The sequence below is a fragment of the Corythoichthys intestinalis genome, chromosome 9, assembly GCF_030265065.1.
Source record: "Corythoichthys intestinalis isolate RoL2023-P3 chromosome 9, ASM3026506v1, whole genome shotgun sequence".
Taxonomy (NCBI): Eukaryota; Metazoa; Chordata; class Actinopteri; order Syngnathiformes; family Syngnathidae; genus Corythoichthys; species Corythoichthys intestinalis.
In genome coordinates, this window is record NC_080403.1 from 27,513,353 (window position 1) to 27,538,754 (window position 25,402).

General features: G+C 38.2%; 1 protein-coding gene across 9 annotated transcripts in view; it reads right to left on the reverse strand.

Annotated features, from left to right (window-relative positions):
- Positions 1–651: 651 nt before the first annotated feature.
- cadpsa (Ca2+-dependent activator protein for secretion a) overlaps positions 652–25,402 on the reverse strand; it is a 162,693-nt gene continuing 137,942 nt past the window's right edge. For all 9 annotated transcript variants that reach the window (XM_057844977.1, XM_057844975.1, XM_057844974.1 and 6 more), the window contains 2 exons: positions 10,728–10,832; positions 652–2,248 (listed from right to left, as the gene is read on the reverse strand). In XM_057844977.1, coding sequence (XP_057700960.1) covers positions 2,075–2,248; positions 10,728–10,832 — 279 coding nt within the window. In that variant the 3' untranslated portion in view covers positions 652–2,074. The remainder of the gene's footprint in view (positions 2,249–10,727; positions 10,833–25,402) is intronic.

The following is a 25,402-nucleotide window of genomic DNA, read 5'->3' on the forward strand; positions in this document are numbered from 1 at the left end:
TCAAGGCAAAGAAGGTCAAGATCCTCCAGGACTGCCCAGGCCAGTCACCAGACATGAACATCATTGAGCATGTCTGGGGTAGGATGAAAGAGGAAGCATGGAAGACGAAACCCAAGAATGTTGATGAACTCTGGGAGGGATGCATGACTGCTTTCTTTGATGTTCCTGATGACTTCATCAATCAATTGTATGAATCCTTCTCGAACCGCATCGAAGTCATACAAAATATTAAATTTGGATCTCACAGCACCACTACTTAATTCGCATATGTTATGTAACATATTTTTGTATTTGAAGTATACTTTTTGTTCAATTTTCACATTACTTTCTGTAGGCGATAAAACTTTTGTCTTGCCAAAATTTGACCTTTATTTCTTCATTAAATGATAAATCTTTCTTTGGTGAAACAAATATATATTTTTGTACATTCAACATCATTTGGGAGGGTCTTAGCTTTCATATGAGCCATTTCTGAAATCAATTGAATAATTAAAAGTCAGGTTATTAGCAATTGTTTCTACAAAAAATAGACCTCATCCGTATTTTTAGTTTGACGGACCGGAGAGGATGGACTCAAGCGGATCTGCTTCGAATGATGTGCACCACTTCGTATCGATTAAACTAGAAAGCTATTTGTTTCGTCGTTCGGAACGGAGCTACCTGAGTGGACACGGACTATATGGTATTTGGGGGTTATAATGAGTTCGCTGATTAAGGGATGGCAATACCGAAATCCTTTTAATTATTGATCGATTTATCATCTATCTGTGCATATAAGGCAAAATGTTGTGATTTACTCTATCGCAGGTTGCCGTCTCAACTAAATTGTAATAGAGAGAAGAAAAAAAAAAAAAACAACGAAAAACTAAAATTACACCAGGTGTGGTATCAGGTGCTACACTCACGCAGATTTCCGCTATGGGAGTACTGTTCTATGTATCAAAACAATTAGTAATTTCATGATTTCTTTTTTTCCCCCATAATCAATTGATGTTATTTAATCAGTTGCCTTTCCCCAACAATTTCTCATCCCCGTCTAGAAATTCTGTCATGTAGGTAGTAACCGGAATGAAAGAGTCGGTCTTTGATTCCTGTTTTTTGTGCAGCATGCTTCATGGTTAATTCTGCTCTTAGGAGGCTGGCCATGAGAGTTGGAATAGAGAACAGTCTAATATACAGTATAATTGTTGCAGCCTAAGTTTGAACCTCAGTAAAAGGCTGTTTGGAGATTAAAGAGGAAGCTTGCGAGAATACATACAGGAAGTGAACAAGACTTGTGTCAGCAAAGATGTTTCAGTGTGTTTTGATAAAATGTCCAACAGCATAAAATTTGTCAGAAAGTAGAATATTGTTTAAATTGATGAATGATGTGGATTTGATACAACAAAAACTGACATAATTCTCACATCCCCTCTAAAAGAACACAACATGCAATAGATGCCTTTGCTGCTCAGTGAGAGAAAGACAGTGACACAATGAGAAAGAAAGGAAAATGTTAGAACATATTGCATGAGAACATCTGGAAGTTTAAAGTACACAAAACTAGAAATACGATTAAACATATAATATCTCAAATTTCCTGTAGTCATGATGTTAAACATTTGCCAGTACCAATGTTTTTTTTTTTTTAAACTAGTGCCATTTTCAGTGACACAATAACAACATTAATCAATGACAATTTCATAATAGATTTGACATTAGAAACTGACACAACACTTCAATACTCCTGAACATAACATAGTATTTCCCAGTCAGCTTGTATTGAGTTGCCTTGTGGTGTCCATTCATGAGGTACTACTATTATTTCAAATGACTGGTTATCAATATTTTGTTGTAGTGGCGAATTTAATGTTAAGCCTGCACAAGGACTTCTATAAGTACATATTGAATTGCATTTCATTAGTATTAATTCTGACGTATTGTAAACACAATCTTACAGGAACAGAGAACAAAAAGCCCACAAAGCAAGTGATGTCAATTGTTGGGCCAATGTGTTTTGACCTCAGGAAGGCTGTGTGTGTTCTTAGGCAGCATATTGCTGAACCGCTGTGACATTCTTGTTGTCGTCTTGATTTTAGTTATCACTGCCCTCTTCATCACTGTCCTTCATGGAAATGCCTTGCATCCCTCCCTCCCTCACCGAGGCAGTGGCTTCTTCTAAGGTCAGACGATTTCGGACAGTCTCATACATCTTACTGTTTAATGTGGAGTCAAGAACCCCTTGAAGACGGAAGTCACGGTACTTTTTCTAAAACAAATCAAAAACAATGCTAAATACATTTTAGGCAGGACGTCCACTACTGTGTGCTTGTAATTGGGTCATTTGGATTGCTGTATTCATTGAAATATGCATCTCAAAGACCAATTTTTCCTCGTGAGTAGTTGTATAAACAACTCATATTTTGGCAAATCCACATACAGTAGTACCTTGACATACAATCCCTTTGACACGCAATCTTATTGAGATCCGAAGTAAAATTTGACTCGCCATTTGTTTCTACATCGGACGACATGCTCGACATACGACGATTTATGACGGCGCCGCAGTTTCTTTGTTTTACTGCAAGACGGACGCAAGGTGAATTTTCTTGTGCGAGAAATCAACTTGAGTTGCAAGAATGTTAGTGCAGCTGGTGAAAAAAAAGCAAAAAGGTGAGTCTTACCATTGTAATGAAGATGGAAATGATCGAAAAATGTGAGTGTGGTGCGCGCGTCTGTGAACTGGCTCGACAATACGGCCATAGAATGTCTACGATCTTGACGGTCCTCCTCCGACTTCTGTCCGCCAGTCTTTATAAGATGACAATTATTATTGTGGTAACATCGCCAAAAAAATCGCGACCATCGTCAGGTTTTTAATCATTTATTTCAGAACTTGTGCAACACAACATGCCTACTTTCCACCGCAGCTGAACAAAGTAAAAGAAAAGTTCCTCTCTCACTCTGTCAAGTCAGTCGCAAGGTGCGTTCAGGTACACCACGCAAAACATCCGCCATATGAGAACCCGATTCATTACATTATTACAGGTATTATTATTATTATTATTACTATTATTATAATTCCGATCTTGAGTCATAATTTATTTGTTTTGATCTGTGTAATTGCTATTTGCAATAGTACCAGCAGCAATTATTAAGGATTTAGTGTAGGTTTTCGGGCTGTGGAGTGAATTAATGGAATTATAATGTATTCTTATGGAAAAATCCTGCTTGATATACAACCATTTCGACTTAGAAACAATGTCCTGGAACGAATTAACTTCGTATGTAGAGGTACCACTGTATATTTATTTCATGGAAAATTATTATTCAGTCCTAGAAATGTCATACCTTTAACAAAAACACAGCAAAAAGAAATACAGATACATATGGATAAAAAAATAGAATTTGTTTGTTGTTGAAAATTTTAGTTAATTGACTGAGTTGACTAGACAAAAATGGCGACCAAAGACAAGTGTGACGCCAGTACTTCCGGTTTAAAACGCCGGTAGTGACAGTGAATGAACATTTTTAAGAATGAGTGTTGTAAACGTTAAAAAGGCCTTTCAGGCCGCGAGGAGAGTATTTTTATATTGATTTCTGCCGTTTCATCACATTACAACAAAGAATCATAAGTTTCCATGCATTCCCTGTCAACGCTGCGGTACAACCCAACTGAAAGCGAGCAGATTTAAATGTCACATTAAACAAACACATTTTTCAACATTTTGTGTGTTCTATTGTTGAGTCAGTTACGCTTAATAAAGAGACTTGGTTTGGGAACAACACCCGTTATTGCTGTGTGTCTGGAATACACAAATTCACATATTATAAATTTCAACACTTATATTCCGCTCTCTTTGAGCTAAAAAGTCTAAAGTCGAGCCCCGTAAGGGCTGATTGGCTTATTAGGTGTGACCTTCAGCTAAGGAGGACCAGGAGTGCAAAAATTCAATAAATAAATACATAATTAAATAAATAATTAAAAGTGTCATTAAAATGCTTTTATTTCAAAATTTATTTATTTCAATATTTACTTCAATTTTTATTTATTTCAATTTATATTTATTTCAATTTATATTTATTTATTTCAGTTTTTATTTATTTCGATTTATATTTATTTATTTCGAATCATTTATTTCAAATTTTATTTATTTACTTCAAAATTTATTTCGATTTTTATTTATTTCAATTTTTATTCATTTATTTCAATTTTTATTTATTTAAATTTATATTTATTTATTTCAAAATGTATTTCGATTTTTATTTATTTATTTCAATTTTTATTCATTTATTTCAACTTTTATTTATTTTTTTCAATTTTTATTTATTTCAATTTTTTATTTTTTTATTTCATCATTTATTTATCTATTTCAACATTTATTTATTTCACTTTTTATTTATTTCATACTTGCACTCTTGTTCCTCCAGAGGTGCAACCATGAAATAATTTTATCTGTCACGTTTGCTCGTCAAAGTTTCTAACGTCTGATTGGTTGCTCAGCAAAGCAAGTCTTAACTAGTCTATCTCAGATAATAGATTGATGCCTGAGGCATTGGCTAATTTTTATGTACACCCGATACATAAAGTGGCAGTGTAGATCCGTATAATCTGAAAAATAACTGCTCCCTCAAAATCACAAAGACGACGAAGATTAGTAGCGTGGTCAGTGTAGCGGTAGTAAGCCTTGACGCATTTCGCGTGTTGTCCAAGCAAAACATACATATGTCCAAAACGTGCCCAGAGCTGCTCAGAGAAGCAGCAAATTTAATCGAGGAAGGAGAACTCCACCAGCAGCCCATGGTGGAGTCTAGTCTGTGGCTTCTACATCAAGCGGGCCAGCGCCTTTAAGCGGGCTTATGTCTGCTTACGGGAAACTCTAGTATACCTCAGAAGTGGAACGGTCCTTGGATATCTCTCAGATTTTATTTTATTTTTTATCAAGTTTTGAAATAAGGCTAAATGACAGAAATAACTAGCAGTTTTCTAAGTAGTTTTACTCTGAACTCAAACATCATTTTGACATCATAATGATTTAGTTTGGGTCTAGGGGTGCTCCAGTGTCTCTCTAAAGTGGACCCGTTGTCGAATAGGTCACCGTTTTTTTTCATATATTTAATAAAGGGACTTGCGCTCTGAAGCCACCTCATTGCATTCTGAAGCCAGCGCATTGCATTACTGTAATGCACATAATGCAAACAATAATCCAAATGAGGGGCGGCTGGTTTGACTTCGTTTTTACGAGTGGAGGCTGGCTTGACCGCAGTTCTAACCTATCGAAAACTCTTCAATCATCATCTTGATCTGACAGAGCCGAGATGATGCCAATAACGTTAATTAATTGCTCTGTTTTGTAGGACATGTACTCAGGGTCCAAATGTCCTGCTTCAATTTGTTCTGAGAAATCTAACATGTCCCGAGAGAGCTCATGCAAAATCTCAGATAACGCCGCCATGTTGGGAAGAAATAGGACGAAGCAATCACTTATTACTCGATCAACTCAAACCCCGCCTAGTTCACGCCCGCCCACCGAGTTTGATGAGCCAATGACAGATAAAATTATTTCATGCGGCCACACGGGGAACAAGAGTGCAAAAATGAAATAAATAAAAAGTGAAAAAAATAAATGTTGAAATAAATAAATAAAAATTGAAATAAATAAATAAAAATTGAAATAAATAAATAAAAGATGAAATCAATGAATAAAAATTTAAATAAATAAATAAAAATAAAAATACATTTTGAAATAAATAAAAATTGAAATAAACAAATAAAAGTTGAAATAAATGAATACAAATTGAAATAAATAAATAAAAATCGAAATAAATTTTGAAATGAATAAATATAAATTGAAATAAATAAATATGAATCGAAATAAATAAATATAAATTGAAATAAATGAAAATCAAAATAAATAAAAATTGAAATAAATATAAATTGAAATAAATAAAAATTGAAATAAATAAAAAATTGAAATAAGTATTGAAATAAATAAATAAATATTGAAATAAAAGCATTTTAATGACACTTTTAATTATTTATTTGTGTTTTTATTTATTGAATTTTTGCACTCCTGGTCCTCCATACTCAGCAGCATTTTTGTGGATTTTTAGAAAAAGATTAGTGCTCTGACATCCAGTCCCTTCATCTCACTCACACACATTTTTGGCTTTTTAGGCATGTAAGGTCAGTGTCCGGTACTGGTTCTCAAACTCAACCTATTTTTGAGCCAAACATGCCCAGAATGGAGTCTGGTGTTAAGCCACCGGGGCATTTACGAGCATTTTTAGAAGAAAATACATTTCTGTGCCACCCACTATGTCTAATTGGCACCGCTGCTTGCCGAGCTCCCTGGTAAGTTAGCGCCAGTTAGTAAAGAGTGTTGTTCTCAAAACCAGTTCATTATTAAATGTAAGTGACACAATACTAGAACACACAACAAGCAGAAAAAAGATTTTAATGTGTTTAACTCTTTAACACCTATTTAACTCTTTAACACCTAAGCCTATTTTGGCCGAATTTGCATGCCTTTGATGTTGCCTTTATATTTCAAAGAAAAAAATGTTCACAATGGCCAGGTTGGGTCCCTTTTTTCAGGACACTATTACCTCCATGTCCAATCTGTTGTTTTCTTCACTGACAAATTATAATCAACATTTTGGACCCAAAAAGGCAAAAAAATCCCAAAATCTTTTTTCAAAATTTGTCATGTTGATGTCCCATTGACAACGAAACATGCTCGACCAACTGTTTTGAAGCTTGATAATATTTATTCAACTTGTTAGCATAAACATTCAATAGAAAGAGATAAGACCGAATAGTTTTATGTTTGACAATTCAACACAAAGAGCAGGTATGGTCATAGGCGTTTTTGGCCTTTACACATAATATGGTCAAAACAGGATACAGTATATACAATCCAAAATAGTGAGAATTTAAAAAAAAAAAAAAAAAAAAAAAAAAAATATATATATATATATATATATATATATGGCTGTCAAAATTATCGCGTTAACGCGCGGTAATTAATTTTTTAAATTAATCACGTTAAAATATTTGACGCAATTAACGCACATGTCCCGCTCAGACAGTATTCTGCCTTTTGGTAAGTTTTACAGCAAGGCTTTTTGTGCTGTCTAACAGCGAACTCTTGTGGTCGCTTTGCGACATGGTTTATTGTTTTCTTGCCAATTCATTATGGCTGCACAACGTCTCGGGCTGACGCCTACGTTGTAATGTTGTGCTTATATGATCCTTGGACAAGATTTGTCCGTAAGTATGGTTGTTGTAAAGAATGTACATATTATGTTAGTAAGCGAAATGTTATATTTTTTGTATGAGACGATTTTTGTTTATGTTTAGTGAACCTGTATAGCGTGCTAAGCTAACGTTGTTGCTAATGCAATGCTTGTGTACTTTTTTTTGGTAGTTTTACGACGGTCTAAAGAGGACAATGGTTTGAGGCCATTTTATTAACAAATCAGATGAAAAAGGAAGAAGTCTAATTATTAAGGCGTCGTTCACTAGCTGTCTAGCTTTGGAAAAAGTAGACGCTTCGGAGTGAGGACAGCAAAGACAGATTTAAATGACAGTAGAGTGAAATGCCCACTACAGTCCTTATGTAGCGTATGTTGAATGTATATATCCATCTTGTCTTTCCATTCCAACAATTTATTTTACAGAATATATATATAATTTACAGAAAAATATGGCATATTTTATAGATGGTTTGAATTGCGATTAATTGCGATTAATTACGATTAATTAATTTTTAAGCTGTAATTAACTTGATTAAAAATTTTAATCATTTGACAGCCCTAATGTGTATATATATATATATATATATATATATATATATATATATATATATACAGTGCCTTGCAAAAGTATTCGGCCCCCTTGAACCTTGCAACCTTTCGCCAAATTTCAGGCTTCAAACATAAAGATATAAAATTTTAATTTTTTGTCAAGAATCAACAACAAGTGGGACACAATCGTGAAGTGGAACAAAATTTGTTGGATAATTTAAACTTTTTTAACAAATAAAAAACTGAAAAGTGGGGCGTGCAATATTATTCGGCCCCCTTGCGTTAATACTTTGTAGCGCCACCTTTTGCTCCAATTACAGCTGCAAGTCGCTTGGGGTATGTTTCTATCAGTTTTGCACATCGAGAGACTGACATTCTTGCCCATTCTTCCTTGCAAAACAGCTTGAGCTCAGTGAGGTTGGATGGAGAGTGTTTGTGAACAGCAGTCTTCAGCTCTTTCCACAGATTCTCGATTGGATTCAGGTCTGGACTTTGACTTGGCCATTCTAACACCTGGATACATTTATTTTTGCACCATTCCATTGTAGATTTGGCTTTATGTTTTGGATCATTGTCCTGTTGGAAGATAAATCTCCGTCCCAGTCTCAGGTCTTGTGCAGATACCAACAGGTTTTCTTCCAGAATGTTCCTGTATTTGGCTGCATCCATCTTCCTGTCAATTTTAACCATCTTCCCTGTCCCTGCTGAAGAAAAGCAGGCCCAAACCATGATGCTGCCACCACCATGTTTGACAGTGGGGATGGTGTGTTCAGGGTGATGAGCTGTGTTGCTTTTACGCCAAACATATCGTTTTGCATTGTGGCCAAAAAGTTCAATTTTGGTTACATCTGACCAGAGCACCTTCTTCCACATGTTTGGTGTGTCTCCCAGGTGGCTTGTGGCAAACTTTAAACGAGACTTTTTATGGATATCTTGAAATGGCTTTCTTCTTGCCACTCTTCCATAAAGGCCAGATTTGTGCAGTGTTGTTGTCCTATGGACAGACTCTCCCACCTCAGCTGTAGATCTCTGCAGTTCATCCAGAGTGATCATGGGCCTCTTGGCTGCATCTCTGATCAGTTTTCTCCTTGTTTGAGAAGAAAGTTTGGAAGGACGGCCGGGTCTTGGTAGATTTGCAGTGATCTGATGCTACTTCCATTTCAATATGATGGCTTGCACAGTGCTCCTTGAGATGTTTAAAGCTTGGGAAATCTTTTTCTATCCAAATCCGGCTTTAAACTTCTCCACAACAGTATCTCGGACCTGCCTGGTGTGTTCCTTGGTTTTCATAATGCTGTCTGCACTTTAAACAGAACCCTGAGACTATCACAGAGCAGGTGCATTTATACGGAGACTTGATTACACACAGGTGGATTCTATTTATCATCATCGGTCATTTAGGACAACATTGGATCATTGAGAGATCCTCACTGAACTTCTGGAGTGAGTTTGCTGCACTGAAAGTAAAAGGGCCGAGTAATATTGCACGCCCCGCTTTTCAGTTTTTTATTTGTTAAAAAAGTTGAAATTATCCAATAAATGTTGTTCCACTTCACGATTGTGTCCCACTTGTCGTTGATTCTTGACAAAAAAATTACATTTCATATCTTTATGTTTGAAGCCTCAAATGTGGCGAAAGGTTGCAAGATTCAAGGGGGCCGAATACTTTTGCAAGGCACTGTATATATATATATATACACATCATCTAACACAAAAAGGGTTTAGAGGGTATCTCTTTGTGAGGTTAGGTATTGTACCCATCACCTTATCAAAAGTATATACATGCAATCAAGCTTCTCGAACACACACATCTATATACAAATTGAAAAGATTGATAATGAAGAAAAAAATCAAATATAACCTTAAAAAAAAGTATTTTAACAAATAATGACAAGTATTTCAGTTCGTTTTTTTTTTTCAGGCGAGCGACTATATAAAGTGTTTTTTTTTTTTTTGCGACTCAATAAAGTTTCCTCTTGAGCAGGACACGGAGCTACGTCACACACGTCGCACAGCTCACTCTTCCGCCGTTTGCGCCCTGTCACTTCTACTCGCCGAGACGCCGACTGATCCGAGGAAAACAACCATAAAAATGTCTCATCCTCTTCCTTGAGTTAATTAAATAATGCATTAGCTTCCCCTAAATTTAGTTTTCGATACATTCCGAACGTTTCAAAGTCGCTCGCTCAATCCAACCAGCCGGTGATCGCTTCGCATGTCTCCCTTTCCTTAGGCGGCGCCTCGCTCGGCAATTTATAAAAAATGTTCACATTAAGTTCGTCCTTCTTGACCTCACAACGGCTCTTGGGATATGTAGTCTTTCGTGCTGCTTTCGATTTTGAAAAAGGACAAGAAATGATGGAAATATGGACATAAAGACATGGTCCATGCAGCGTTTTAATGCTTATTTATGAGTGCAATAAAACTAAAAACTCAAACCAGAGCACCCAGGCACGGATAGAACATGCAAACTCCACACAAGAAGGCCGGAGCCAGGAATTGAACCCTTGATATCAGAACTGTGTGGTGCACATGCTAACCAATCTGCCACCGTGCCGCTCTACTTAACAGACTCATTCTTCAAAGTATTCTCTTGGTTTCAAATTACCGATGTTTTAGACCAGAAGTACTGGCGCCAGCACTTGTTACTTTGTGCACCTAGTCAATATGTGCATGAGAATGGAGAGAAATCCTTTTTAAAAAATTTTGTTCTTTTAAACCCAGTTCAACTTGACATACGTAGAGAGTAGAGAGTAACTCCATTTACCATTTACAATCCATAAGATTAAGCATTTATGGACGAAGCCTACCAATGCTGACAAATGTAAAAGACCTATGACACCTTCAATACATATTGCTATTCATGGTGAAGGAAGAAACATGCATATTATTGGTAACAATTCATGGATTAGATTGAAAATGTAAAATGCAGTCATTACCTTGACAATTCTGATTAGAATCTTCAACTGATAGACATGGAGTTGCAGGTCCATGCGGTCAGTAAGCCAAGTCCCGACCAGGTTCATGGTGCTGGTGTACCATTGCTGAAAGAGAACAGTGCAATTGGATAATTAGAGGAGAAACACAAGGGGATGAAAAATATGATATGATCCATTCTAGCTGAACTATGCCTGCATATTTGTGCAGAGGATTCATTATTGGGTGAAAAAAAAAATTCCTTCCCAGCAGCCCCATAGGCTTTGGATCTATTTAAATGTTGGACTCCACAAAGAAGCAGCTGCCAATGAGATATCAATTAATAGGATCCTAATAAAGAGGAATGAGTATGATGCTCTTGGCACAGATCAGAATGATCTGAGAATGTCAAGTGGTGACAGACCTATAGGCACTTGTCGAAAACCATGAAAGATGTTGTAGTATCCCTTTAGCCTGCCGCATGTACTGCTGACTTTGAAGTTTCTTTTCAATAACGAACAGGTAGCAACAGTACAAAAATTGCAGCAAAGACATTGTTATGTTTTTTGGGTGTCCACAATCCAGGATAAAAAGGATTCTCCTCTGGAAAAAAAAAGTCTGGGAAAACAATCAGTTATTGATGTTTAATATTTTTTTTGTGGAAACTAGAAAATACACATGCATGTTTTACCCATGAGGTACATACTAACATGAAACTTTTTTTTAATTGATATAGCTTGTAGCTCTAACACAGGTGCTTGTTTCAACCTTGAGATTCTGTCATTGCTCAATTTAGACTAGCGTCCCCTATATCGATATCTACGAGGCACACAAGGCACGAGTGCCGAAAGCTTTCAGATGTTCCTCTGTGGGGTTCGGGTGTTGTCAAGTGTAATTGATGGATAATAATGAGTACAGGCTGATACTAATACAAGGCGACTTACTTCAACTGTCAGGGTCACAGAAGAAGAGAGGAACGTAAAATCTAGAGATGACTTAGGAGAATTTGGGCAAACAATGTAGTGGGTGCCAGATGCTGAGTGGCAGTTTTTGAGATAAACCTCAGATGATATCCCATTTCTTAACACTGTTCTGATACCAAATTTTAAAATCATAGTAAGTAAATGGAAAGACTCGCTCCACTTGCTTGGAATTTGGCAGACAGCTCTCCGTCACACTGGGTGAAGTCTAGGGATGTCCCTGATCTGATCACGGGATCGAAACTCAGGCCATTTTTCAGAGGATAGGAATCAGGTGAAAAGGATCAGGTGTTTAATTTGGAAAAAATATATATATTTACAGTGAGAAAAATTAGTATTTGAACACCCTGGGAGTTTGCAAGTTCTCCCACTTAGAAATGATGGGCGGGTTTGAAATTTTCAGGGTAGGTGCCTGTCCACTGTGAGAGACAATCTAAAGAAATAAAAGCCAGAAATAACACTGTATGATTTTTTTTCTTATACTGCTGCAAATAATTTGTAATATACTGCTGCAAATAAGTATTTGAACACCTGTCTATTAGCTCAAATTGTGAGCCTCAAAGACCTGTTAGTCACCTTTAAAAAGTCCAACGAATAAGTGGAGTGGAGGTGGACTTTTTAAGTCATATTTTTTTACCTGTTTGAGGCGGTTAGCTGCATATAAACACCTGTACACCTCGTACAATCGGGAAGACTCCTATATTCCTAACATAGTCAAAACCAAAGAGCTGTCCAAAGACACCACAGACAGAATTGTAGATCTCTACAAGGCTGGACAGGGTTATGGCGCAATTGCAAAGCAGCTTGGTGATATAAGATCCACTGTTGGAGCAACTATTGCCAAAAAGGAAGAAGCCAAACATGGCTGTCAATCTCCCTCAGATTGGGGCTCCATGCAAGACCTATCTCCTAGGGTCTCAGTGATCCTAAGAATGTTGAGGAATCAGCGAAGAATTACACAGTAGGAGCTGGTCAACGATCTGAAAGGAGCTGGTACCACATTTTCCAAGGTTACTGTTGATAATACACTAAGATGACATTGTTTAAAATCATGCATGGGATAGAAGGCTCCCCTGCTTAAACCAGCAATTTCTCAAGGCCCGTTTTAAGTTTGCCAAGGATTATTTGAATGATCCAGAGGAGTCATGGGAGAAAGTCATGTGGTCATAAGAGATCAAAATGGCACTTTTTGGTCTTAATTCCGCTCAAGATGTTTGGAGGAAGAAGAATGATGAGTACCATCCAAAGAACACCATCCCTACTGTGAAGCGTGGGGGTGGTAGCACCATGCTTTGGGGGTGTTTTTCCTGCATATTTTTATAGTGATTCCATCTACCTTAGATGGGCATTTCACTGGTTTGGTTCAATATCTTTGACTACATCATTTATGTAATTTTTGATTGTTTCCAATGTGATATAGAAATTATTTCAGCATATGAATTTAGGATTCCTCACACGCTTTAAGCAGTTATCGTGAAAACGACAAAAAACAAAATAATCTAATATTTCACTGTTTATGGCAAGTCTATAATATCTAGCATTTGACTTTTTCCATTCTCCCTAATATTCCAATAAATTGTGATGAACTTTGCAGGGAGGCTTGTTTTTTTTTTTAAAGCACTTTGCTAAGTTTGTAAAACACCACCAACCATCACAAGAGTGCAACCAATTTCATGTACATTTTGATCGACCAAAAACAAACCGAGCTCAAAAGCACACCACAATCACAACCGTGACAGCTGAAGACGAAGTGATCAGGTCACGGCGAGTGGGACACGGGTGAGGAGAAGATGGCTGCGGCCATGCAGTACCAGGGTGAATCAGAGCGGCGACCTGGTGCCAGCAGCATCCTATCTGTCACTGTGTGCCTGTGAAGGCTTCAGCATGGCAGCAGGCCTGTGATCTCGCCCCAAGCATAACCCCCCACTGAGAGGCCAGGCTTGGAGTGACTGGCTGCTCTCCCTCTTTGCATCATCCACTCTTTCTTTCACTTCTTGTTGTTCTTAAGACTTTTTAGACATGGTGCCACACAGCTCCCATCTACAGCCATTTTTCACAGCAGCCATTTTGTGTCCTCTTCTGCTTTACTCCTCCTCATTTATGTCAAAAGAGGCTTGACAGTTATATCACAAGTTTCTTGCTGCCATGGCATTTGGGAGGTCTGTCAAGGACATCTTGTTAACACACAATGCCTGTGATTTTCATCAACTTTTAGTGCTTTTTAGGGCCAAATTGAGTTTTCTACTCATGAAAAAATTCAGATAATGTTAATACAGGAAATATCATAAATGTCATGGCAGCAACAGGGGTAGACATTCATTTTAAAAGAGTTTTGCAAATACGTTGTAATATAAAATTACATACCATTTGTTAGTTGTAAAATGTCCATACGTTGTCATATTGGTTTTAATGTAATCATTATTGTAGAAAAATAACAATTTGGATTCTCCCAGCAGTGATACTAAACCACTTGGCCATGAATCGGTATTGACATTTTGCACCAGACCTCACACTGAGAAACAGAAGTATTCAATGGCTCATCAGAATCGAAAAGAAGCTAAAATGAGGTGCATCTGCCTCAGAGCTCCAGACAAACTTTTTTTACTAGGAGCACAGTGGCCCCTAACTTTTAGAGGCACAAGCAGAGGATTCAGGAGTGCACACTGTAAATCGACATTAAAAATTTTCCTCTAATTTTCACTGTTTAACTGATAAATACTTTCCTAATAAATGCGTAAAACTACAAACTTATGTATCTATATTTTATTCTCTGTCAGTTTTTACATCAACCAGTATACTGCTTAAAAATTAGGTTGACACCGGAATTTTGTTCTATTTCCGTCACTGTCACCTGGCACAACAACCAATCACCACGGATTTGTTGATTGAAAAATCACCTGCAAGGACACTGGCCAACCCGGAAATTGACATCTACATGCCACACTTTATCAACATGGATGAGCATATCATTTTAGCAGGGAGCGGCCAGCACATACTTTATTTATTTATTTTCATCTGTTGTATTTCCCTTTGCAAAGCAGCTTGTTACATTATTGCCAACTAGTGGATTTAACCGTGAAGGAGTTTTTCAGCAAAAAAAAAACAAAAACAAAAAACACACAAAAAAAGTAGGAAAAAAAAAAAAAAAGCACTATTTCCTATAAAAATGGCAAAGAAAGGATGTGCGGAGAAATTAACAATAATGTACACTTGAAGTTACGTACCTCACATTTAGGGATGAAATAATGCAGCTGTGTCACAATATATTTTCTATTTTCCCTGCTTTTCCCACCTTGACAAACTTTTGAAGGGAATCTCGGACTTAAAGACTTATAGGCTCTAATAAGCCACAATTGTCCTCTTTTGCTAAAATACGTAATTAGAAACACATAAAATGTTATTAGAAACACCTAAAATATTGCCATTGATTTAAAAATATATAATATTTAGTACATGTTTTGACCTACAAAGGGCGCCACGTTTTATGCACACAATGGAGGCTCGGGGTGATGACGTAGATCAAGGGTGTCAAACCGATTCCACAAAGGACAGGGTGGGTCCTGGTCTTTGTTCCAACAGATCCAGCACAGGCAGTTTCTGCTAAAACAAGCAGCACCTGACTGCAATCAGTTGATTACACTATTAAGACACCAGATTGGAGAAAAGGTATTCATCTCGTTTGGTTGGAATGAAATCCAGCACCCAATGCGGCCCTTTGAGGACCGGTTTGACACCCTTGACGTAGATTGTCATCGTCACAAGACGAACACTACCGGGTTAATCCAATTCCTTCTACACGGCAAAAAGTCCAATTCATGCGCTCATTGGTTAAAATGGGTGAGTACTAACTATTTGTTTTTATTGAGTCGTTTATTACCTTTTCATTGCCTCAAAATACTTTTTGCATGTGTTTCCCTCTCATACTTTTAAGCATGTTTTTTTGTTGTGGTAGCTTTAAAACAGATTATTGATCTGTTGACCACATTAGTCCACGTAACATATTTAAACCACCCTTATTTGATATTACTACGTTTATGTATTTTCATAAGGCATGTTTAGCATGTTCTGTCTGTATGCATCTAAACAAATCAAGCTGAAAGCGCACGGTAGTCCTTTGGGTTTCAAATTTGCCACTTGAAGTCGTTTCGCCGGTGTAGCACATTTTGGCTGAACACCGTTTTTTTTCTTACTCTCGTCTCGTCTCGTCTCATCCAGTCTTTCCTGTTCATTTTGCTTTTACTGCTCATTTTGTGAAATATCAACAGTGCTGTGATGCTCATTAATGTTCCTCTCAGGTTTAAATTGAAAGGGTTGAACAGATGACATGTTTATGTCGCTAGAGTCGTACTCTGGAAGCTCGGCAGCGTAACCATGTGACATCACCGCCCTGCGACGTCAACAACAACGGCGACCTACTAGTTACTAATTTTACAAATTCTATAAAACCGAAAACCTCAAGAGGGATTTCAAGATCAAATTATTTTAACTCATAATAAAGTTTATCTTTTAAGAACTACAGGCCTTTCTATCTGTGGATCCTTTTAAAACAGGTATGCATGCAGTTCATCTGCAATACATATACTGATTCTGTATACAATATCTTTCATTATTATAGTTAAAATCAGAAACTAGACTTTAACGTATGGTTTTTCTTCACATTATTAATTCATCATTATCCTCGATAGCACTTTCTCCCTTTTCTCCCATATTAATCAGCCTACTTCCATCTACACAACATTGTTCGTCTCCGCTCTTTGCTCAACCCCACACAGCTACCACCCTTGTTTGCAGCCTAGACATCTCCCGGATTGACTGTTTCAACTCACTCGTTTTTGGTCTCCCTAACTAATCGCTGCAGAAATTGCAGCTCCTCCAAAACTCACACCTCATGACACGGCCCCTGCTTCAGACCACATCACCCAATCCTCATCCACTGACTCCATTGACTTTCTATAAAATAAATATTAAACAAGATCATCATGTTGATCATATGATTATCATGTTCAAAGCTTATTACAGCCTGGCTCCAACTTTACTATCCAACCGCACCTGCACATCAACACTCCCCTTCCCCTTCATTCATGCTCCGCCATTCTGCCTCCCAGGTCAGGAGCTCTTTACCCCCTAGATCGCCTCACTCTACCTTCCTTCCCATTTTCTATTTCCAAACTCCAACAGTCCTCCAACAGTGTTTTGAACGGCAGGAAATTCATAATTTTTATGATCATCATTGCTATATCTTTGAGTAGGAATTAATTCTAAATACGAAAAAAAGTCCACCAGAGCCTACTACTATTACTATTGCATGTGCTTTCTCCTTTTCATTGGCTCAAAACTTCCTCCAAATTCTATTCTTTAGATAAAATCATATAGAAAAACCCAAAATTAAAAAAAAAAAAAAAAAAAAAGCACCTCCTCAATCTAAACAGCTTAAAGTGCCTATGACACCAAGATACATGTTTATTTCATATTTCCCGCTGTATTTTATGCTCCTGAATGAAATGGACCGCTTGGATGTGTGTGGAAGCGATTGTTTTATTATTATTTATTTTATTTTATTCAATTTTTGACTCTTGCGCCATGAAAATGAGTTACTTCCGGCTCCAGTCTCGGTTTGAGAACGAATGTGAATGCGACGTCACCCGGGTCAGCATCTCACAATACAGCATTGCTGTATGGCATTCAGATGGAGTGCGGATTCAGCTGATTTTGTAGATTAATTTCTTTATTTTTCGCATTACGCCAGCCAAATGTGCTGCAGGGATTTGTTACTGCACCACTGAGAGGCGTGAGAACCTTTTTGGGTTTCAAAAAGTTCCCGTTCACCCTCGGAGAATGACCAAAACAAGTCTGACAACTGTGGGACCATTGGACTTATGAGGAAGTGAGTAAACATTGTATTTTGTATTATGTCAAATATTGGTATCATGGCACACGTTTTAATAAGGAAGTGGCTTGCATATTGTGGCTGAAAATGCTCCTTGTCTACCGAGAATGCCAATCGGCCCACGACCGGCGGCTTGTCGCACACCCCCCTCGGTCCTTTGCGTGCCAGCCGGGAGAGCGCTACACTCGGCTTTTTGCCTTTTTCCTGTGCCCGGTGTTCTATCAAATTTTCCACCCCATCAGAAATTGCAACTTTGTGTTAAAATTGGCCCCATATACAGCGATTACAAAGTAAACCCTACAAACTTTTTTTAAATAAAGGACTATTTACTTACGTTTGATCATGGACAGACATGTAGAAAAGTTCTCTTTGGACACATACTGCCATGTTAGCTGCACAACAACTGCACGCCGCTCTCTCACTGTTTACGTCTTCCCCGTGTTGTTAAGCATTAATTCAAGCCATATTCGTGTTGACCATGTGGCAGCTATGTGCTCTTCCGATGTAGGCCGGTTTGTCCGGCAATCATTCTCCAGCTGCTTCCTCGGCAAACGAGCTCTCCTGCCCGCAGCAGGGGAACAACGAGCTGTAACTTGCGCGCCCCGATTGGCGAAGACAATCGACAACCCCGCCACCGTGTGACATGATCCAGGGTAGTTGTGATTTTTCGCTTCGAAAGGCAAGTATAAGACTTTGAAACATCACTTGGTTCGGGTTAGCATTTTGGCTAGCCGTCACGCCTCCCGGTTTGTTTACGCTCTCCGAAGCCGGGGCAGGGAAATGACAAAAGCCGGACTAACTCCGGTGACATAAAATATCGTTTGGGAGATGCAAGAAGTCGACAGTTTTGACTATTATGGAGTAATTTTGCCATGTCGTACTGAATAAATACATTTTTAATATTTCATATTCCATTTAGCACAAGACTGTTATTTGTCATGACCATACCATTTATTTAGCAATTGGGGAAAAATACTTTGACAAAAAGAATATCCTTTAAAAATATTGTCGAGACTGAAACAATGACATTTTGCGGCTCTCTTCGTCGCATTTTCCTCGTTCTGAGTAATTCCCTCTCAATGGGCTGAATTCTAAATCAGATGAAGCCATGACCCTGCCGACGTCATCCTCCTGTTGGGGACGCTAGAGCGCTAAAATGACAGACAGGCTAAACAGCAGATTAAAAGACTAAATTTCTCATCATCTGCACTTTGCCAAATTGTTGTATATAGTCGAATCGTCTCAAAATATGATTGTAATTCACATAATAATGCTATTTAAGACTTTTTTTGTCCTATCATAGGCACTTTAAAGGCAATTGAAACTAGACGAACATATAAAATGAATTGTAATTCCTCCTCGTTTTACTCCTTTTGACAAGTATTGAAGGAAAAAAAAAAAAAAGAAAAAATCCTCAGAACAGACGACTTCACCAAAATTTTCTTCTTTAGGCTGCATGGCAGCAGGGGGCTAGCGCTTGATAACAGCCAAAACAAGCGTAATATGACTCTGAATAATAATGCCATAACCCGATGAGGCCTAAATCTGTGATTTTACAGCTTCCATTTCTTCAATCAGGATATCGTTGACTGTGTGCGTGTGCGTGCGTGTGTGAATACATTAGTGGGTTTTGTCACCTTGTGACATGCTGATGAACCCCTACCTATACACAGGCGACAAGCAAGCTACACACAACATAGAATACACGCTCTCACATGTACACATATACATCTGCTCGTCCATCACCCCTTCAAGCGAGAGCTGGGAGAAGGAGCGACCTCCTGCCCCCATCTGACACCAAGCCACCCATCCCTCGGAAAACTTCCACCCACTGCCACATACACACATACATGCATGCACACCCCTACACACACAAACCTTGCTTGAAGCCCGTGTTCACACCCAAGTCTTAACATGCCACTTGGTGGGGAGGGGGGTGGTGGTGCCACCAGCAGGATATGATTCAAAAAATGGCATACATCTTCCCCTGTTCATCTTTTTCATTTGCATACATTTGCCATGTGGTGTGATGAAAGGGCACTGGCCTTTTTAGATTTGTAGGTCAAATGACATTAAAAAAAACATTTTGAAGCTGTCAACAGACAACTGGATTTAAATGTAAACAGTGATGTAATTATTCAAATATGTTTCTGATAATAAACTCACATTTTAACTAGAGTTGAAACGATTACTCGAATAATTCGAGATACTCGATTTTGAAAATTGATCGAGGCATTATCTCCGCCTCGAGGAATCGTATAATTTTGCCAGCTCTAAGCATGACATTTTGCCCGGTCTACTTTTAATGCAGCACAATGCGCTGACGTCACGTGCGTGAAGGAAGAAAGGAGCGGCGGCGGATATATTTGATTTCAACCACGGCTAAATATAGACCCCAATCACCAACGTCACACAATCACGTGATCGCTGTATTGTGCCGCCATATTGTCCGTCATTGTGTGTCGTATTGTCAATAATCGTAGTTTGTAAAGGTGGATTCACTTGCAAATTATGGAAGCCCCGGTGCTTTCAGACGCTGTAAACTCATTGGATGAGTTGCATAAAAGCCATTATTTGGAAAAACTTCGGTCGATCCAGTCGCCAGATCCATATTTGATACTCAAACCGATGTTTCCTCCCGTCCGGTCCCGTCCCGTGCGTCGGAGCTCGTCCTGAGACCACAAAATTTCCAATCATACTCCAGTTTATGTCACGATGAGGAGTCAGGTACCCAAAATCGGCACCAGCCCGAATATAAACCGACATTTGGTCAGCTGAGCGTCACCGTTGTCACGATTGTAAAATGAAATTTGATCGACAACGGGCCTGTGCGTGTCGAAAAATAGTTGCCCCGCGTGAAATGTTCCCCCTGCCGGGAGCGCTTATTTATAACGCTTTATTGACGTGAAAACATCAAATGTTTTCATGGACGCATTACAGTACGACTGTAAGATCAGTTTTAAATAATTAAATTACAGAAAATATTAGTAATGTATTTTAGTAACAAATCGTGGACTGGGCCACATAACCATCTTTGAACAGAAATGTAGTAGTCTACAGGATTTCACGACCATATCACAATGACAATTACACAGGTATGACATTTATTAGTTCAAGCAGAGTAAAATAATACATATTCATTATTCACGGTACAAGAAAGTCGTTTCCATGTGGGCGCTCCCGTCGGGGGAAATTCCACGCAGGGCGGCTATTTTTCGGCATAACACCTGTTGTTGCGCTCACCTTCTTGCTGCGCGACCGTGGCGACGAGCTTCGTAGTCTCGATCTGATGATGTCTGCGATCGTGTTGGCATCATATTGATGTTTTCGCTGCTCGACACAAACGCATTATGGACTGAGATAAACAAACCGTGCTGCTTTCGAGATTTGCCCTTTTAACAATGGGCACACAGCAAGTACTAAATGACCGTTTATCTTCTCTGTTACTGCAACCAACCGCCACACATCCCTTCACCATTTTGATTAATCAATGTTAACGATTGTCAGGAAGGTTTTTGGGTTCGTTTACTAGGCGGTGATTCCTTAGACAAGCAGAAAAACATGCAGTAATAGTAGGAATGTATGTAGCGGTAATATGTAAACACGATGAGCTGACGGACAATATGGCGGCACCAGTCAGGGGGGCGGAGTTGTGAAGTCACGTGATTGAGGTCTATAGAGGTAATGACGAAGAAACCAACGAAAGTGAAGAGAAGGCACCAAGAAAAAGCAGAAAATGTCAATAGTGTGGGAGCATTTCAAGCTGGAGGCCAAGGAGAACACAGTTTCATGTATTCACTGTAAGACAGCACTTGCAAAACACTACTCCCGCCCGGCCCTGGCTACCCGCCGATGCTTCCGTACCCCCGGCTGGACCCTGCGACAGGTGACCGTCCCCGAAACCCAGACCGGGCGCCCCTCTAGCCCCTGTTCCACCAAAAGCACCACGTTTACTCCAAGAGCAAAGAAGCGATACTCTGGACAAGGTAAAATTAACTTAACGTAGTGCTAACAAATAAGATTAACATTACTGTACCTTGCTAATGTAACGTTAGACCTGCGGAGGGCTAGGTTTTTATTAATTATGACTACTGTCGATGTGTGGCTTTTTTCATACAGGGTTTATTTAATCTGTAAAAACACAGCGATGTAGAGTAATCAGGGTGTAAAATAAAAACATAGTAAAGCTAACTGTCAATTTTTGCTCAGTAGTCATTGATGGATAATACACTAAGTAGCACTGGTGCTTAATGTGCTCCAATACAGCAGGTATCATACATTTATTTTGAACACCGCAAAACAAAACTTTGGAACTTACGGGTTAGGGTTAGGACTTAAACTTAAAACTTACCCAGAACTTAAAAATAGCTTGACACAAATGGAAATTCAATTGAAACACGTGGGAAGAACACCTAAATTTTAAGTGTTGTCAAGCGTAATGACATTTTTTAAAAATAAGATCTATATGTTTTTTGAGTGAAAGCAGTGATTTTTTTTCCTAGTCACATCTGAGATGCAATTGTTGGCTGTTTTCAACAATGTACATCTAAAATAAAGACATTGATTGTTTAAAAATGTTTAAATATTAGGTGAAATGCCTTGTTTTCTCATGTATATTTATAATTGTTCTTTACTAAGGGTGTGACGGTACATGTAATAGTATTGAACCGTTTCGGTATGTGGTAGTCGGTTTGGAACGGATGCTTATCGAACGAGTTTCTGACGTAATATAACCCTTACTTTTCGAGGCTGTGAGTCGATCGGGTTACAGTTTCTTTGTGGAGATTATATTTACTCCGTCATCTCTACTATAATAAAGACCAAGACGGTAGGACAGTCCAGAAACGTCAACGGCGTGACAATGTAGCCACCGCGAGAACGCAGTGAAACGCGGGCGTTAGAATCAGCCAATGCACACCACTCGCAGTGCGGCCACGTGTTAGATGCGTCCCAGAAGCGGCTCAACGCGACGCTTGCGAAAAGAACGGCAGAGTTTATTATTTGGCGCGAGACGCAGCCCTCCTGCGTCAATACTACTACCGGTAGCTAGGATCAGGCTGGTGTTGTGCCGAAAAATGTCCCCCCCGCGTGAAATGTCCCCCCCTGACGGGAGCTCTTATTTATGACGCTTTATTGAGGTGAAAACATCAAATGTTTTCAAAGACGGACTACAGTAATGGATTTACGACTGAAAAATCTGTTTTGAATGAATAAATTACACAAAATACTAGTACTGTATTTTGGTAACAAATCGTGGACTGGGCCACATAACCATCTTTGAACTGAAATGTATTAGTCTTCAGGTTTTCACGACCATATCCCAATGAGAATCACACAGGTATGACATTAGTTCAAGGAGAGTAAAATAATACGTATTCACAGTACAAGATTTTTTTAATTCAAGCAGAGTAAAATAATGCATATTCATAGTACAAGATTTATTAGCTCAAGCTGAGTAAAATAATACAAATTCACAGGACAAGAAAGTAATTTCCGTGTCCATCGATTGGTAAGAAAAAGCTGTTTGTACGAGTGGTGTGTGGGCGCTCCCGTCAGGGGGGACATTTCACACGGGGGGGGACATATTTCGGCACAACACCGGAAGTCACTCGTGTAATAATATGGTGGATCCGGTCGATTTTCAAACTAATATGCAATCGTAACCTACTTTTTGAGTCCATCAGATCTCTTGAGTGGTCGATCGGGGCACAGTTTTATTGTCTTTGTTGATTTGCTGCTGTCTACTCTGCTATAATAGTAACCAACACGGCCCCGTGTTCAATACAAAACCCTCCTACCACAACAAAACAAGTAGGAACTAATATTCACATAGGAACTAAAGTTATCCAACATGAAATATACAATATAAATGAATACTACATCACATTTGTAAAATTTAACACATAATAAAATCGATAATAGCCCATTTAAATACAATTGAAATGAGCTAAAACACCTGTAATTAAATAATAAGAAAAATACACACATCCTGCTTACACAATTAAATTTATTAATTTCTATGTGGCGCTTAAATCCACCAATAAAGCTTTTGAAAACTGTTCATAAGAAAAAAAACATTTTTCATTGAGGCATTTCATTTGTAAAATACATGTTAAATTTTTTTTCCATTGGGATTGCTTTTCTCTTTAGCACGGGACTTCTTTTTTCTTCTTTCTTTCAGAAAGAAAGCTAACCAATACGCGGGGTCTGAAAGGCAAATTGTTGTTGGATTATCTTTAAATACCCGCTACTTTTTGAGCAGAATTCTAGCTTTGTATAGGCTAATGTTCCTATTGTTGAAAGCACAAAAGTGTGTAATAAACAACTAGCACATTTATATTTTGCATTTTGTTTTCTTACTGTACCGAAAATGAACTGAACCGTGACCTAAAAACCGAGGTACGTACTGAACCGAGATTTTTGTGTACCGTTACACCCTACTCTTTACCTAAAAAATGTTTTATCCGATTACTCAATTAATCGATGGAATTTTCAGTAGAATGCTCGATTACTAAGATATTCGATAGCTGCAGCCCCACATTAAACATTGCTGTAATAAATCCCTTAATTGTCCCTAAGGCCACAGGCAAGACATCAGAGAGTTGTTTTTTTGTCACCAGAAAATCTTGAGCCAACAACCCTCTGGTCTAAAGCCCGAGTGCTTTCAGACAAGCTACTGCTGCCCGTCAAGCTACTAATATGCTCCATTTGTTATTATGAGTTTTGACATACTGTATTTCCTCATTTGAGACCGGGGGCATTTATTCATCCAACTGATGAATGGGGGAGGCCTCTGTTAGGGGTTAGTCCTTTATTTGTAAAAAGGCACATTAAGAATAATAGTTAAAAATATTACTTTCATATTGCGTAGTATAACTAGTTTACCAGTAAATATGATGAAATGATCGTAATGAAAATAATACATACAGTATTCTAATATACAAATAGTAACTGAAATTTAGGATAAGAATTCAAAATAACTGAGACCAAACAAAAATTATATGACCTAACACATTTAGAAGTTTTATTTCCAAAACTAAACCTTCAATAATAATAATAATAAAAACTCTCTTAGTTGTCATTTAATTGCACACTACCAACGAAGGAGTTACTTTTTATCCATAAGGCGCACTAAGGTGCAATACTGCATCAATGTACTGCATTTGACATTCATGTACCATCATCATTAATGTATTTATTATTTATTATTATTGTTTTGGGTTATTTATAGGTTTGATGAATGTTAAAAATGTGTCTAGAGCGCTCTACTGGAGCACTATGATACAAGTATGCAGCAACAAAATAGGCTCGACGTCATTAAGCAAACCAGAATTCATGCCAAAAGAGTACTAGATTATAAGGCACACTGTGAAGTTTTGATAAAACTAAAGGATTTTAAGTGCACCTTAAAGAAGAAAAAAAAAGTACGTAGAAAAAAATAAATAAATAAGGCGCAACGACAAATATTAAGTATGGTGACAAAATATACAGTATTCTGCAAAGTGAAAGATATCCAGCATCTGAGATGCGCAACCATTTCAAAGACAGTTATTTCTGTAAGGGTTTGATTTTGAAGACAAGTAGCACATACTATAATAGATGAGTATCAAAACATGCATATTCTTTATGCACACATTATTTACAGAGACAAAACCTATAAAAAGTCAAACGATTTTTAAGGTCAGTGAACCCTCTCCGAGGGGCCGCTCAGGAGCTTTTGTGCTGCTGAGAGCCAGGAATGTTGGAGCTGATGAGGGGCCTCACCACAGGGGGTACATGGGGATTACAAGATACCGGGCCTCTGCCTCTTTCTGCCTCTGCTGCTCCTCTT